The 16133-nt window shown below is 46.4% G+C and overlaps 1 protein-coding gene and 1 pseudogene across 1 annotated transcript; one reads left to right on the top strand and one right to left on the bottom strand.

The window, feature by feature from the left end:
- Nucleotides 1-5868, bottom strand: part of LOC135530611 (nuclear distribution protein nudE-like 1-B) — a 34099-nt pseudogene extending 28231 nt beyond the window's left edge.
- Nucleotides 5869-6788: 920 nt separating this feature from the next.
- LOC135530607 (RING finger protein 222-like) lies at nucleotides 6789-8255 on the top strand. The gene has a single exon (XM_064958903.1). The coding sequence runs from the start codon at nucleotides 7003-7005 to the stop codon at nucleotides 7678-7680; it is 678 nt and encodes a 225-aa protein (XP_064814975.1). The 5' UTR covers nucleotides 6789-7002; the 3' UTR covers nucleotides 7681-8255.
- Nucleotides 8256-16133: the final 7878 nt, after the last annotated feature.

The following is a 16133-nucleotide window of genomic DNA, read 5'->3' as shown; positions in this document are numbered from 1 at the left end:
ACCCCAACACCAACAGCAGGCCAGCCCTCTAACAGACGGATGGGTCAGCGGTCTGGTCAGCCACCCCAACAGCAGGCCAGCCCTCTAACAGACGGATGGGTCAGCGGTCTGGTCAGCCACCCCAACACCAACAGCAGGCCAGCCCTCTAACAGACGGATGGGTCAGCGGTCTGGTCAGCCACCCCAACACCAACAGCAGGCCAGCCCTCTAACAGACGGATGGGTCAGCGGTCTGGTCAGCCACCCCAACACCAACAGCAGGCCAGCCCTCTAACAGACGGATGGGTCAGCGGTCTGGTCAGCCACCCCAACACCAACAGCAGGCCAGCCCTCTAACAGACGGATGGGTCAGCGGTCTGGTCAGCCACCCCAACACCAACAGCAGGCCAGCCCTCTAACAGACGGATGGGTCAGCGGTCTGGTCAGCCACCCCAACACCAACAGCAGGCCAGCCCTCTAACAGACGGATGGGTCAGCGGTCTGGTCAGCCACCCCAACACCAACAGCAGGCCAGCCCTCTAACAGACGGATGGGTCAGCGGTCTGGTCAGCCACCACAACACCAACAGCAGGCCAGCCCTCTAACAGACGGATGGGTCAGCGGTCTGGTCAGCCACCCCAACAGCAGGCCAGCCCTCTAACAGACGGATGGGTCAGCGGTCTGGTCAGCCACCCCAACAGCAGGCCAGCCCTCTAACAGACGGATGGGTCAGCGGTCTGGTCAGCCACCCCAACACCAACAGCAGGCCAGCCCTCTAACAGACGGATGGGTCAGCGGTCTGGTCAGCCACCCCAACACCAACAGCAGGCCAGCCCTCTAACAGACGGATGGGTCAGCGGTCTGGTCAGCCACCCCAACACCAACAGCAGGCCAGCCCTCTAACAGACGGATGGGTCAGCGGTCTGGTCAGCCACCCCAACAGCAGGCCAGCCCTCTAACAGACGGATGGGTCAGCGGTCTGGTCAGCCACCCCAACACCAACAGCAGGCCAGCCCTCTAACAGACGGATGGGTCAGCGGTCTGGTCAGCCACCCCAACACCAGGCCAGCCCTCTAACAGACGGATGGGTCAGCGGTCTGGTCAGCCACCCCAACACCAACAGCAGGCCAGCCCTCTAACAGACGGATGGGTCAGCGGTCTGGTCAGCCACCCCAACACCAACAGCAGGCCAGCCCTCTAACAGTCACCCCAACACCAACAGCAGGCCAGCCCTCTAACAGTCACCCCTAACACCAACAGCAGGCCAGCCCTCTAACAGACGGATGGGTCAGCGGTCTGGTCAGCCACCCCAACACCAACAGCAGGCCAGCCCTCTAACAGACGGATGGGTCAGCGGTCTGGTCAGCCACCCCAACACCAACAGCAGGCCAGCCCTCTAACAGACGGATGGGTCAGCGGTCTGGTCAGCCACCCCAACACCAACAGCAGGCCAGCCCTCTAACAGACGGATGGGTCAGCGGTCTGGTCAGCCACCCCAACACCAACAGCAGGCCAGCCCTCTAACAGACGGATGGGTCAGCGGTCTGGTCAGCCACCCCAACACCAACAGCAGGCCAGCCCTCTAACAGACGGATGGGTCAGCGGTCTGGTCAGCCACCCCAACACCAACAGCAGGCCAGCCCCTAACAGACGGATGGGTCAGCGGTCTGGTCAGCCACCCCAACACCAGCACCGTCCTCTATACTGCACTCCGCTAAACAGAATGTCAAATGGCTTTTAATTCAGTTAACAAGGGAAGGTCATCTGTCAGTTAGACAGGTCCCAGGGGTCATGGGGTCAAAAGGAGAATAGCTGTTCTCTCTCACATTACTCTAGGTGTATGTATGGTATGGTATGCAGAGCATGTGTGTGTGTATGCAGCTCAGGAAACCGTGTCGTTACACCACTACTACTGGGACTCACTCAGGAAACTGTCGTTACACCACTACTACTGGGACGCACTCAGGAAACTGTCGTTACACCACTACTACTGGGACGCACTCAGGAAACTGTCGTTACACCACTACTACTGGGACTCACTCAGGAAACTGTCATTACACCACTACTACTGGGACGCACTCAGGAAACTGTCGTTACACCACTACTACTGGGACGCACTCAGGAAACTGTCGTTACACCACTACTACTGGGACTCACTCAGGAAACTGTCGTTACACCACTACTACTACTGGGACTCACTCAGGAAACTGTCGTTACACCACTACTACTACTGGGACTCACTCAGGAAACTGTCGTTACACCACTACTACTGGGACTCACTCAGGAAACTGTCGTTACACCACTACTACTACTGGGACTCACTCAGGAAACTGTCGTTACACCACTACTACTGGGACTCACTCAGGAAACCGTCGTTACACCACTACTACTACTGGGACTCACTCAGGAAACCGTGTCGTTACACCACTACTACTGGGACTCACTCAGGAAACCGTGTCGTTACACCACTACTACTGGGACTCACTCAGGAAACCGTGTCGTTACACCACTACTACTGGGACTCACTCAGGAAACTGTGTCGTTACACCACTACTACTGGGACTCACTCAGAAACTGTCGTTACACCACTACTACTGGGACTCACTCAGGAAACCGTGTCGTTACACCACTACTACTGGGACTCACTCAGGAAACCGTGTCGTTACACCACTACTACTGGGACTCACTCAGGAAACCGTGTCGTTACACCACTACTACTGGGACTCACTCAGGAAACTGTCGTTACACCACTACTACTGGGACTCACTCAGGAAACTGTGTCGTTACACCACTACTACTGGGACTCACTCAGGAAACCGTGTCGTTACACCACTACTACTGGGACTCACTCAGGAAACCGTGTCGTTACACCACTACTACTGGGACTCACTCAGGAAACTGTCGTTACACCACTACTACTGGGACTCACTCAGGAAACTGTCGTTACACCACTACTACTGGGACTCACTCAGGAAACCGTGTCGTTACACCACTACTACTGGGACTCACTCAGGAAACCGTGTCGCTTACACCACTACTACTGGGACTCACTCAGGAAACCGTGTCGTTACACCACTACTACTGGGACTCACTCAGGAAACCGTGTCGTTACACCACTACTACTGGGACTCACTCAGGAAACCGTGTCGTTACACCACTACTACTGGGACTCACTCAGGAAACCGTGCTGTCGTTACACCACTACTACTGGGACTCACTCAGGAAACCGTGTCGTTACACCACTACTACTGGGACTCACTCAGGAAACTGTCGTTACACCACTACTACTGGGACTCACTCAGGAAACTGTCGTTACACCACTACTACTGGGACTCACTCAGGAAACTGTCGTTACACCACTACTACTGGGACTCACTCAGAAACTGTCATTACACCACTACTACTGGGACTCACTCAGGAAACTGTCGTTACACCACTACTACTGGGACTCACTCAGGAAACTGTCGTTACACCACTACTACTGGGACTCACTCAGGAAACCGTGTCGTTACACCACTACTACTGGGACTCACTCAGGAAACCGTGTCGTTACACCACTACTACTGGGACTCACTCAGGAAACCGTGTCGTTACACCACTACTACTGGGACTCACTCAGGAAACCGTGTCGTTACACCACTACTACTGGGACTCACTCAGGAAACCGTGTCGTTACACCACTACTACTGGGACTCACTCAGGAAACCGTGTCGTTACACCACTACTACTGGGACTCACTCAGGAAACTGTCGTTACACCACTACTACTGGGACTCACTCAGGAAACTGTCGTTACACCACTACTACTGGGACTCACTCAGGAAACTGAGGAGAATGTCAACACCAAGGTGGAGACTGAAGCATGGTGATGCAATTTACTAGCACATAACTGGATTGTGTCCTGAAGACTGGTTTTGATACTGTCAACATAGCCTAGTCTAAGATACTAGCTGAACTAGGCTAATGATAGTATAGCTAACATGATGACCTTAGCTGAACTAGGCTAATGATAGATCATCATGTTAGCATCATGTTAGCTATGCGTAGCCAAACTGGGCTAATGATAGTATAGCCAACATGATGTAATGTTATTAGGCTACCACGTGAACAACACGTCCACTGAGGTGAAATCTCAGTCGGAGCTATGAGAGAGGAAGGTTTGAAAACACAAGTCTCTCCATTCATCCCTTTATCACAGAGAAGCAAAAGACTGGAATGTGAGTCTCAATAACAGACTAGCTGTTGTTTCCATGGTGATAAATAAGACAAATCTTTAGGTTACACTCAGCTGGCAGTAGTGTTTTGTGTTCATTTACAAACAACAAACCAGGATATGAAAGACAATACCAGGTTCACTCACTGACAGTGATTTTCAGCACAGAAGACCCAGCTTCAGGAAAAGGGAGACAGATTCTTTTCTCTCCATTTTTGTACCCATTCCAGCGCAGGCATGTTGGGTGGCATCCTGGTGTGCAGAACACGTGGGCTCGTGTCCCAAATGGCAACCTACTCACTATTAAGTGCACTACTTTTGACCAGAGCAGTGAAGCATTGGTCAAAAGAAGCACACTATATAGGGAATAGGGTACCATTTGGGCCACAGTATGTAGACTCTACTACCAAGCCAACAGCAGAGGGACCATCTGGTTATATTTACCCATGGTTTAGAACAGGGCAGGCTAACTAGCCAACAGAGGAAGGTAGTGGAGTCTGTGGTTTTCCTGTCCACTCTCCTCTTGGCTTCCTCTTCCCTCTGATGCAGATGACGTCTCTCTGTCTGGCTGTTTACTCGGAGTGAGAGTGGCTGACGCACTACGCGGGCTCACACCAAATTCTCTGTGAGTTACGTTATTTCCAGGAAACTAAAATCCTCCCACTTCCACCAGAGGTCTGGGACAGGCTTTGAGGGTTCAGGGCTAGTGTGTAGCAGTGTGTATAGTAGGCAGGCTGTGCAGCAGACCAGACATACTCCCTGTTGTGACATCCAGTCACAGAGTTACGGTGGTTGTGAGACCCTGGGGAATGCCTTATTTGGTAGAGATCTTAGACCGTTTTTATACTAGCTAAGTGCATGTGGCTACCGGCTGGCATCATTACATTGGTTTCCACAGCAGCAGCTTAAGACTCCACGGAACAAAGCAGTAGCTACAATTTAGGTGAAATTCTTACTCTATGTACAATTAAGACACATCCACCCCTATGATGATAAACAACATTTACATTCCCGGAATATTTGGTGGCAAGAAACATTCTAGGCTAAATGCCACATTATTACATTAGCTAAGATCAACTGTATGTAGTTTACAGGAGTCGGCTGACCAGGTGCGGTCAGTGAGGGACAAGGTGAGGCGGAATAAATAGGACGTGGTATCCACAGGCAACGAGACCGGTAATCACTCAGTCCTGACGTGAATCACCTCTAACTGGTTCCAGGGATGAGACCGGCTGGTAACGTTACTGGTAGCCGGCTTTTTTTGCTTGTCATACGAAACCACCACTAGACAACATGTCAACACTGTCTGATACGGACTGTTTCTACACAGTAAAACATGTGTAACTAGTATGCCAGAAAAGGAAACCATTAGCTCGTCAACATCACTGTCGCTAAATCAAATACACAATTATTAGCTAGCAAGACTAACATGGCACCAAACGGCAAGTTCAACAACCTATTTTCAGCTGTCACTGGTTTGGTGAGCCGCTGGCTGCTCGTCGTTCAAAGCCTGCTCAAGTCGAAAACACAGGTTAACCAGCTAGCTAGATTTTGGTAAAGTAACCAATGTAAACATGTAAATCAAAGTCCTAACCTGGGCATGTCCAATCCGTGTGTCTGGCTCCAGATTCAGTTACAGTCGCCACATCTTCTGACCCTGGACTGTCTTCATCGAAATGTCTGTCTCTGTTTAGAAAACGCCAACGCGACTCTCGGAAGTAACGTAGCTTCCGACGCGGTGGCACGTGATGAAATCATACGTACGTCAAATGTGACGCTCCAGGGTTGGACCTCTGATTTGCCTCGTCCTGACCACAAGGTGGCGCTATTATGCTGAGAAATTAGTAATGCAGTGAAGTCAGATGATGCGTAGGCAGTAGCCTCCATAGGAACCGCCTATCAAATCCTCATTCACAGGCAGCCTAGAAAGGAATTTAATAGTCTAATAGTTGTAGCAATACTGCACTTCCCATAGTAGCCGGTTGCGAGTATTTCGTATTTGAGTGGATATAGCCAAAATGTTGTATTCAGTGGGCCAGTATTTATTTTATGTTTAGCTTATTGGCTATGCCCTTACAAAAAATGGTTGCACTTTTGAAACTGCAGTAAACGTGTATTTGACTCTGGTATTTTGGACACAGTAATTGCAGAATAACTGCAGTGAGTTATACTACACTGTAACTAACTGCAGTTGCACTGGAAGAATTACAACAGTAGAAGAACTGTGTTATTTTGTACACAGTATTTGCAGCATACTGCAATTATACTCACTCTAATGGCAGTTATACTGTAATCTTTTCCGTAAGGGTGCGCACCAATATCAAATTAATTACAAGGCATTTCTATGAAGTCAACCTCAATAACACATAGTTTATCTGTTCTGTGGGTCAGACTGCGTGGTTTGGAGAATGGTGGGACATGGCTGTCACTGGAATTACATTTGCAGTGTTCTTTCTCAAACATTCCAAATCCTGTTTGTCTGATTTTGTCACTCAGGGGAAACTGAACGCACCAGAAGAGCAGCGAGTCACACAGGTGTAGCCTATGGATATAGATGACAGCCCTCCCTGAGACGGAGACACTGCCCTGTACGGGAGGAGTGGCACGTGTTTTGTTTCACTCAGCCAGTGCAACAGGCTTTCAGGCAGATGGGTTCGGGATCTTAACCTAATGAAATCAGCTTTATTCTCGCTGTTGGAGCTATAGTCAAATCCCGTGGTGTCGCGCACAGCTGTTATTAGGATTTTTGGAGATTCCATGGTGCACCAGCGGTGTGGATAGCACTGCCAGGCAGCGCGTAAAGGCTCCAGGATGACACCATTAGACGGACATCAAGCGGAAGACCGGGACTCGCAGAGCCAGGAGGACTCAGAGTGTCCCGTGTGTTATGAAAGGCTCTCTGGCACGGAGAGGACCCTGAGCTGCGGACACGTTTTCTGCCACGACTGTCTGGTCAAAACCTTGGTCAGTATCAACAGGGACGGCGTCATCAGAGACACCATCATCTGTCCTGTCTGCCGACACCTGACTTTCATCAAGAAGCAACATGAGGTTGGGGTTCCTCTCGAGGCAGCAGGCGGGCAGACCTTGAAGGTTCCTGCCCCTCCACCAGCACCTGGTTACCCACAGCATCACCATGAAGCACGACGCGCGTCAGGGCATAGTAGCTCACCGTCTGATTCAAGTGGACTGAGCTGGATTGTGAGACGTTTTAGGTGTATTTCAGAGAGATTCAGGAGTCGACGGATACTGTCACTGATCACTCCCGACCACAGAAACTCTCAGATTTTCATCATCAGTGCCCAGGGCCGCCCCATGGCCGATGAAGATGCGGTTAGCCTGGACACTATCCCTGTTGTTCTCCAACCCAACCGCAGGAGACGGCGTGTCAAGATTTGTACAACAGCACGTTGCTTGGTCGTTCTGCTTGTGATATTCACATTGATGGCAATGGTAGCTGCCACACTTCCTTGGATTATATTGGCATAGCCCACAAAGACAGAGCCATATGGCTCTAGCATATGCATGGTGCGTCATTGCGCACTGCTTGACCGTCATTTCGCACTATTTCTTGTTATTGTATGGTCAAATTTTCTCTTCACTCATGCTCTCATGAAGACAATTTATTGCACTTAATTAACTGAAACGTGTCACTTTGTCCATTCTGTCAATAATATATATATTGTAGTGCCATATAGTTTGAACTTGTCCAGTGTGTTCCTTGTATTCCTGTTTGTACTCAATGCCATGGACAGGATGTAATTCAGTCACTGAAGGAAACAGGGCTGGTTCAGTCAGTGTCTGCAAATGAAGTGATCGTTTATGAACTGAGAGGAAAAGGCATCGTCTTATTTCCTACATGTATTACACTTTATGATGGTGGTCTGGTTGATAATGGTTGAAATATTGGTCCTAAGATCAAAAGAAAAAGAGGCCCCTGTGAACATGCCTCCATATTCACCCCATTACCATATAGGTCTACAACTACCGATGCTCACCACATAACTGCCCCATATGTTGTTGGCAACAAGTCCTGAATAAAGAATGGCGAGGGTTGCAAACCCAGCACCTCTCATGGAGACCATTGTTGTGTGTTTCTGGTTGTAAGTTGTTTTACCTGTTTAATGAGAACTTCAGTGACATTTACAAGTACAGGCTACAGTTACTTCATTAGAAGGACTAGATAACCAACACATATCATGTGCCAAAGTATTTTTTATGTCCTACCGGCACGTGGTACATTCTGACAATGCAAACAGAGAAAGGGAGACAGAAAGAGAGACTGACACAGAGACACATGAGAGGCACCGAGACAGAAAGAGACACCAAGACTCAGAGAGAAAGTGCACTATCAAATGCCTTCAGTATCCTCGGCAAATAATTCATGTGAATCCCTGGCAGGTTGAAGGAGCAAGACCGACTTGCAGGTAAAGATGAGCATGGGTCGGGGATTGATTGCTGTAAAGAGAGACTTGAGGCACGGGAACACTGAGGGGTTGTCTTACCACTGACACCACGTAGAGGCCCTGCTATACCAACACCAGGGAGAGAGAGTTAGCTCTGCTTTCTCTATTGTGAAGGGAACAATGTCTACAGTTTATAATGGACAAGGAATGTACCGTATTGGAGGATCTGATACAGGGCCAATATAGTTGTGTAGGCTACATGGTGAACATGAGAGGTGTTGCATAGTCATATAACCTGTGTATATATATATATATATACCATATATATATATATATACCATATACAGTATATATATATATGGTATATATATTTACATATATGTTCTGTTTCTAGAGTTCTAGTCTGTATGTTGGGTCACTAAGTGAATGTACGTGAATACATGAGTTGTAGTTTTTACTACTACCACTGTATGAGAGCAACTTACCGCAGAGTGTTACAGAGCAACTTAATGTAAAGTGTTACAGAACAACTTAATGTAAAGTGTTACAGAACACCTTACCGCAGAGTGTTCTTACCGTTTTACAGAGCAACTACCGATTTACAGAACAACTGTATGTTGGGTCAGAGCAACTTAAGAGTGTTAATGTACGTGAATACATGAGTTGTAGAGTTTACAGAACAACTTACTAGTTTACAGAACAACTACCACTGAGTGAGAGAGCAACTTACCGTAGAGTGTTACAGAGCAACTTAATGTAAAGTGTTACAGAAACAATGGTGAGTGTTGACTTACTGAGTGTTACAGAACAACTACAGAGCAACTTAATGGTGAGTGTTACAGAGCAACTTACCGTAGAGTGTTACAGAGCAACTTAATGGTAAGTGTTACGAGCAACTTACCGTAGAGTGTTACAGAACAACTTACCGTAGAGTGTTACAGAACAACTTACTGTAGAGTGTTACAGAGCAACTTAATGGTAAGTGTTACAGAGCAACTTACCGTAGAGTGTTACAGAACAACTTAATGGAAAGTGTTACAGAGCAACTTAATGGTGAGTGTTACAGAACAACTTACCGTAGAGTGTTACAGAACAACTTACCGTAGAGTGTTACAGAACAACTTACCGTAGAGTGTTACAGAACAACTTACTGTAGAGTGTTACAGAACAACTTACCGTAGAGTGTTACAGAACAACTTACTGTAGAGTGTTACAGAGCAACTTAATGGAAAGTGTTACAGAGCAACTTACCGTAGAGTGTTACAGAACAACTTAATGGAAAGTGTTACAGAGCAACTTAATGTAGAGTGTTACAGAACAACTTACCGTAGAGTGTTACAGAACAACTTACTGTAGAGTGTTACAGAGCAACTAATGAAAGTGTTACAGAGCAACTTAATGGAAAGTGTTACAGAGAACAACAACTTAATGGAAAGTGTTGAGAGCAACTTAATGGTAAGTGTTACAGAACAACTTAATGGAAAGTGTTGAGAGCAACTTACAGTAACATGTTAACTAGTTTATTATGTAAGGAACAAGGTTTCTGGAATGTGCTTTATCAACGTCTCCATCCTACATGTGTCCTCTCTTTCCTCTGCTTGTCTAGTTGTTCCTGTTTAACTGGTTGGTTAGCAACCAACCAACCGCCTCAGCTGTGCTGGATCCTCCCTCCGTTCTTTCTTCCCAGTGAGAGGGAGGAGGGAGATGGGAAGGGGGGGGGGGGAGGGAGGAGAGGGAGGGTGGGTAGAGAAGTGTAATAATGAATTTTAGTTAATGACTCAGCATAATTGAGTAATAAAACCTATTCTTACTGTGAGACTGGATGAGTGATATTCTATTACAGACTCTTAATTAATGTTCTTGTGTGAGAAATTAAATGATGTGGCATATCAAAATCAATTCTCAAAGTTCTACCATAAATCCACAATGAATTAATGAGCATAAAACTATAAAACATATTTTCAAACATTTTGAACATAGAGAACAATATAAATTAAATAGACTCTCTCAGATACAACTGGTGGAAAGTCTCTCTCTCTCTGATACCACTGGTTATACTGGTGGAAAGTCTCTCTCTCTGATACCACTGGTTATACTGGTGGAAAGTCTCTCTCTCTGATACCACTGGTTATACTGGTGGAAAGTCTCTCACTCTCTGATACCACTGGTTATACTGGTGGAAAGTCTCTCTCTCTCTGATACCACTGGTTATGCTGGTGGAAAGTATCTGGTGGAAAGTCTCTCTCTCTCTGATACCACTGGTTATACTGGTGGAAAGTCTCTCTCTCTCTGATACCACTGGTTATACTGGTGGAAAGTCTCTCTCTCTCTGATACCACTGGTTATACTGGTGGAAAGTCTCTCTCTCTCTCTGATACCACTGGTTATACTGGTGGAAAGTCTCTCTCTCTCAGATACCACTGGTTATACTGGTGGAAAGTCTCTCTCTCTGATACCACTGGTTATACTGGTGGAAAGTCTCTCTCTCTCTGATACCACTGGTTATACTGGTGGAAAGTCTCTCTCTCTCTGATACCACTGGTTATGCTGGTGGAAAGTATCTCTCTCTGATACCACTGGTTATACTGGTGGAAAGTCTCTCTCTCTCTCTGATACCACTGGTTATACTGGTGGAAAGTCTCTCTCTCTCTCTCTGATACCACTGGTTATACTGGTGGAAAGTCTCTCTCTCTCTGATACCACTGGTTATACTGGTGGAAAGTCTCTCTCTCTCTGATACCACTGGTTATACTGGTGGAAAGTCTCTCTCTCTGATACCACTGGTTATACTGGTGGAAAGTCTCTCTCTCTGATACCACTGGTTATACTGGTGGAAAGTCTCTCTCTGATACCACTGGTTATACTGGTGGAAAGTCTCTCTCTCTGATACCACTGGTTATACTGGTGGAAAGTCTCTCTCTCTGATACCACTGGTTATACTGGTGGAAAGTCTCTCTCTCTGATACCACTGGTTATACTGGTGGAAAGTCTCTCTCTCTCTGATACCACTGGTTATACTGGTGGAAAGTCCACTGGTTATACTGGTGGAAAGTCTCTCTCTCTCTGATACCACTGGTTATACTGGTGGAAAGTCTCTCTCTCTGATACCACTGGTTATACTGGTGGAAAGTCTCTCTCTCTCTGATACCACTGGTTATACTGGTGGAAAGTCTCTCTCTGATACCACTGGTTATACTGGTGGAAAGTCTCTCTCTCTCTCTGATACCACTGGTTATACTGGTGGAAAGTCTCTCTCTCTGATACCACTGGTTATACTGGTGGAAAGTCTCTCTCTCTCTCTGATACCACTGGTTATACTGGTGGAAAGTCTCTCTCTCTCTGATACCACTGGTTATACTGGTGGAAAGTTCCTCTCAGTATTTACTCAGGCACGCCCTCTTGAGAAACTGGTTACCTGTGATCTCATTGACCAGCCGGCTCATTATCTGGAGCCTGGGGACCAGGTTACCTGTGATCTCATTTAACCTTTATTTAACGAGGCAAGTCAGTTAAGAACAAATTCTTATTCTTACAATGACTGCCTACACCGGCCAAACCCGGACGACGCCGCTGGGCCAATTGTGCCACGCCATACGGGACTCCCAATCACACCCGGATGTGATATAGCCTGGAAAATATCAGGGTCTTTTCCGATATTGTCACTGTGATGATCTAGGATCAGTTTTTGTTTTATATCATAACTAATAAGATTGCATGGACAAGGAGGATCTGATCCGAGATCAGCACTACTACTCCACATGATGGTGGCTACTGGAAACCACATGATGGTGGTTAGGAAACCACATGAAAAGAGAAACCACATGATGGTGGTGTACTGACATAGAAACCACATGATGGTGGTGTACTGACATAGAAACCACATGATGGTGGTGTACTGACACATAGAAACCACATGATGGTGGTGTACTGACACATAGAAACCACATGATGGTGGTGTACTGACACATAGAAACCACATGATGGTGGTGTACTGACATAGAAACCACATGATGGTGGTGTACTGACATAGAAACCACATGATGGTGGTGTACTGACATGAAACCACATGATGGTGGTGTACTGAACATAGAAACCATGATGGTGGTGTACTGACATAGAAACCACACTGATGGTGGTGTACATAGAAACCACATGATGGTGGTGTACTGACATAGAAACCACATGATGGTGGTGTACTGACACATAGAAACCACATGATGGTGGTGTACTGACATAGAAACCACATGATGGTGGTGTACTGACACATAGAAACCACATGATGGTGGTGTAAACATAGAAACCACATGATGGTGGTGTACTGACATAGAAACCACATGATGGTGGTGTACTGACATAGAAACCATGGTGGTGTACATGATGGTGGTGTACTGACACATAGAAACCACATGATGGTGGTGTACTGACACATAGAAACCACATGATGGTGGTGTACTGACATAGAAACCACATGATGGTGGTGTACTGACATAGAAACCACATGATGGTGGTGTACTGACATAGAAACCACATGATGGTGGTGTACTGACATAGAAACCACATGATGGTGGTGTACTGACATAGAAACCACATGATGGTGGTGTACTGACATAGAAACCACATGATGATGTGGTGTACTGACACATAGAAACCACATGATGGTGGTGTACTGACACATAGAAACCACATGATGGTGGTGTACTGACACAAACCACATAGAAACCACATGATGGTGGTGTACTGACACATAGAAACCACATGATGGTGGTGTACTGACACATAGAAACCACATGATGGTGGTGTACTGACATAGAAACCACATGATGGTGGTGTACTGACACATAGAAACCACATGATGGTGGTGTACTGACATAGAAACCACATGATGGTGGTGTACTGACACATGATGGTGGTGTACTGACATAGAAACCACATGATGGTGGTGTACTGACATAGAAACCACATGATGGTGGTGTACTGACATAGAAACCACATGATGGTGGTGTACTGACACATAGAAACCACATGATGGTGGTGTACTGACATAGAAACCACATGATGGTGGTGTACTGACATAGAAACCACATGATGGTGTAGAAACCACATGATGGTGGTGTACTGACATAGAAACCACATGATGGTGGTGTACTGACATAGAAACCACATGATGGTGGTGTACTGACATAGAAACCACATGATGGTGGTGTACTGACACATAGAAACCACATGATGGTGGTGTACTGACATAGAAACCACATGATGGTGGTGTACTGACATAGAAACCACATGATGGTGGTGTACTGACATAGAAACCACATGATGGTGGTGTACTGACACATAGAAACCACATGATGGTGGTGTACTGACATAGAAACCACATGATGGTGGTGTATGACATAGAAACCACATGATGGTGGTGTACTGACACATAGAAACCACATGATGGTGGTGTACTGACACCACATGATGGTGGTGTACTGACATAGAAACCACATGATGGTGGTGTACTGACATAGAAACCACATGATGGTGGTGTACTGACACATAGAAACCACATGATGGTGGTGTACTGACATAGAAACCACATGATGGTGGTGTACTGACATAGAAACCACATGATGGTGGTGTACTGACATAGAAACCACATGATGGTGGTGTACTGACATATGGTGGTGTACTGACATAGAAACCACATGATGGTGGTGTACTGACACATAGAAACCACATGAGAAACCACATGATGGTGGTGTACTGACATAGAAACCACATGATGGTGGTGTACTGACATAGAAACCACATGATGGTGGTGTACTGACATAGAAACCACATGATGGTGGTGTACTGACATAGAAACCACATGATGGTGGTGTACTGACACATAGAAACCACATGATGGTGGTGTACTGACATAGAAACCACATGATGGTGGTGTACTGACATAGAAACCACATGATGGTGGTGTACTGACATAGAAACCACATGATGGTGGTGTACTGACATAGAAACCACATGATGAAACCACATGATGGTGGTGTACTGACATAGAAACCACATGATGGTGGTGTACTGACATAGAAACCACATGATGGTGGTGTACTGACATAGAAACCACATGATGGTGGTGTACTGACATAGAAACCACATGATGGTGGTGTACTGACATAGAAACCACATGATGGTGGTGTACTGACATAGAAACCACATGATGGTGGTGTACTGACACATAGAAACCACATGATGGTGGTGTACATACATAGAAACCACATGATGGTGGTGGTGATGGTGACACATAGAAACCACATGATGGTGGTGTACTGACATAGAAACCACATGATGGTGGTGTACTGACATAGAAACCACATGATGGTGGTGTACTGACATAGAAACCACATGATGGTGGTGGTGAAACCACATGATGGTGGTGTACTGACATAGAAACCACATGATGGTGGTGTACTGACACATAGAAACCACATGATGGTGGTGTACTGACATAGAAACCACATGATGGTGGTGTACTGACACATAGAAACCACATGATGGTGGTGTACTGACATAGAAACCACATGATGGTGGTGTACTGACATAGAAACCACATGATGGTGGTGTACTGACACATAGAAACCACATGATGGTGGTGTACTGACATAGAAACCACATGATGGTGGTGTACTGACACATAGAAACCACATGATGGTGGTGTACTGACATAGAAACCACATGATGGTGGTGTACTGACACATAGAAACCACATGATGGTGGTGTACTGACATAGAAACCACATGATGGTGGTGTACTGACATAGAAACCACATGATGGTGGTGTACTGACATAGAAACCACATGATGGTGGTGTACTGACATAGAAACCACATGATGGTGGTGTACTGACATAGAAACCACATGATGGTGGTGTACTGACATAGAAACCACATGATGGTGGTGTACTGACATAGAAACCACATGATGGTGGTGTACTGACATAGAAACCACATGATGGTGGTGTACTGACACATAGAAACCACATGATGGTGGTGTACTGACATAGAAACCACATGATGGTGGTGTACTGACACATAGAAACCACATGATGGTGGTGTACTGACACATAGAAACCACATGATGGTGGTGTACTGACATAGAAACCACATGATGGTGGTGTACTGACACATAGAAACCACATGATGGTGGTGTACTGACATAGAAACCACATGATGGTGGTGTACTGACACATAGAAACCACATGATGGTGGTGTACTGACATAGAAACCACATGATGGTGGTGTACTGACATAGAAACCACATGATGGTGGTGTACTGACATAGAAACCACATGATGGTGGTGTACTGACACATAGAAACCACATGATGGTGGTGTACTGACACATAGAAACCACATGATGGTGGTGTACTGATGGTGGTGTACTGATAGAAACCACATGATGGTGGTGTACTGACACATAGAAACCACATGATGGTGGTGTACTGACACATAGAAACCACATGATGGTGGTGTACTGACACATAGAAACCACATGAT

Source organism: Oncorhynchus masou, unplaced genomic scaffold (genome assembly GCF_036934945.1).
Source record: "Oncorhynchus masou masou isolate Uvic2021 unplaced genomic scaffold, UVic_Omas_1.1 unplaced_scaffold_1395, whole genome shotgun sequence".
Taxonomy (NCBI): domain Eukaryota; kingdom Metazoa; phylum Chordata; class Actinopteri; order Salmoniformes; family Salmonidae; genus Oncorhynchus; species Oncorhynchus masou.
Note: the sequence above shows the minus strand (reverse complement) of the source record. Positions and strands in the feature narration are given on the sequence as shown.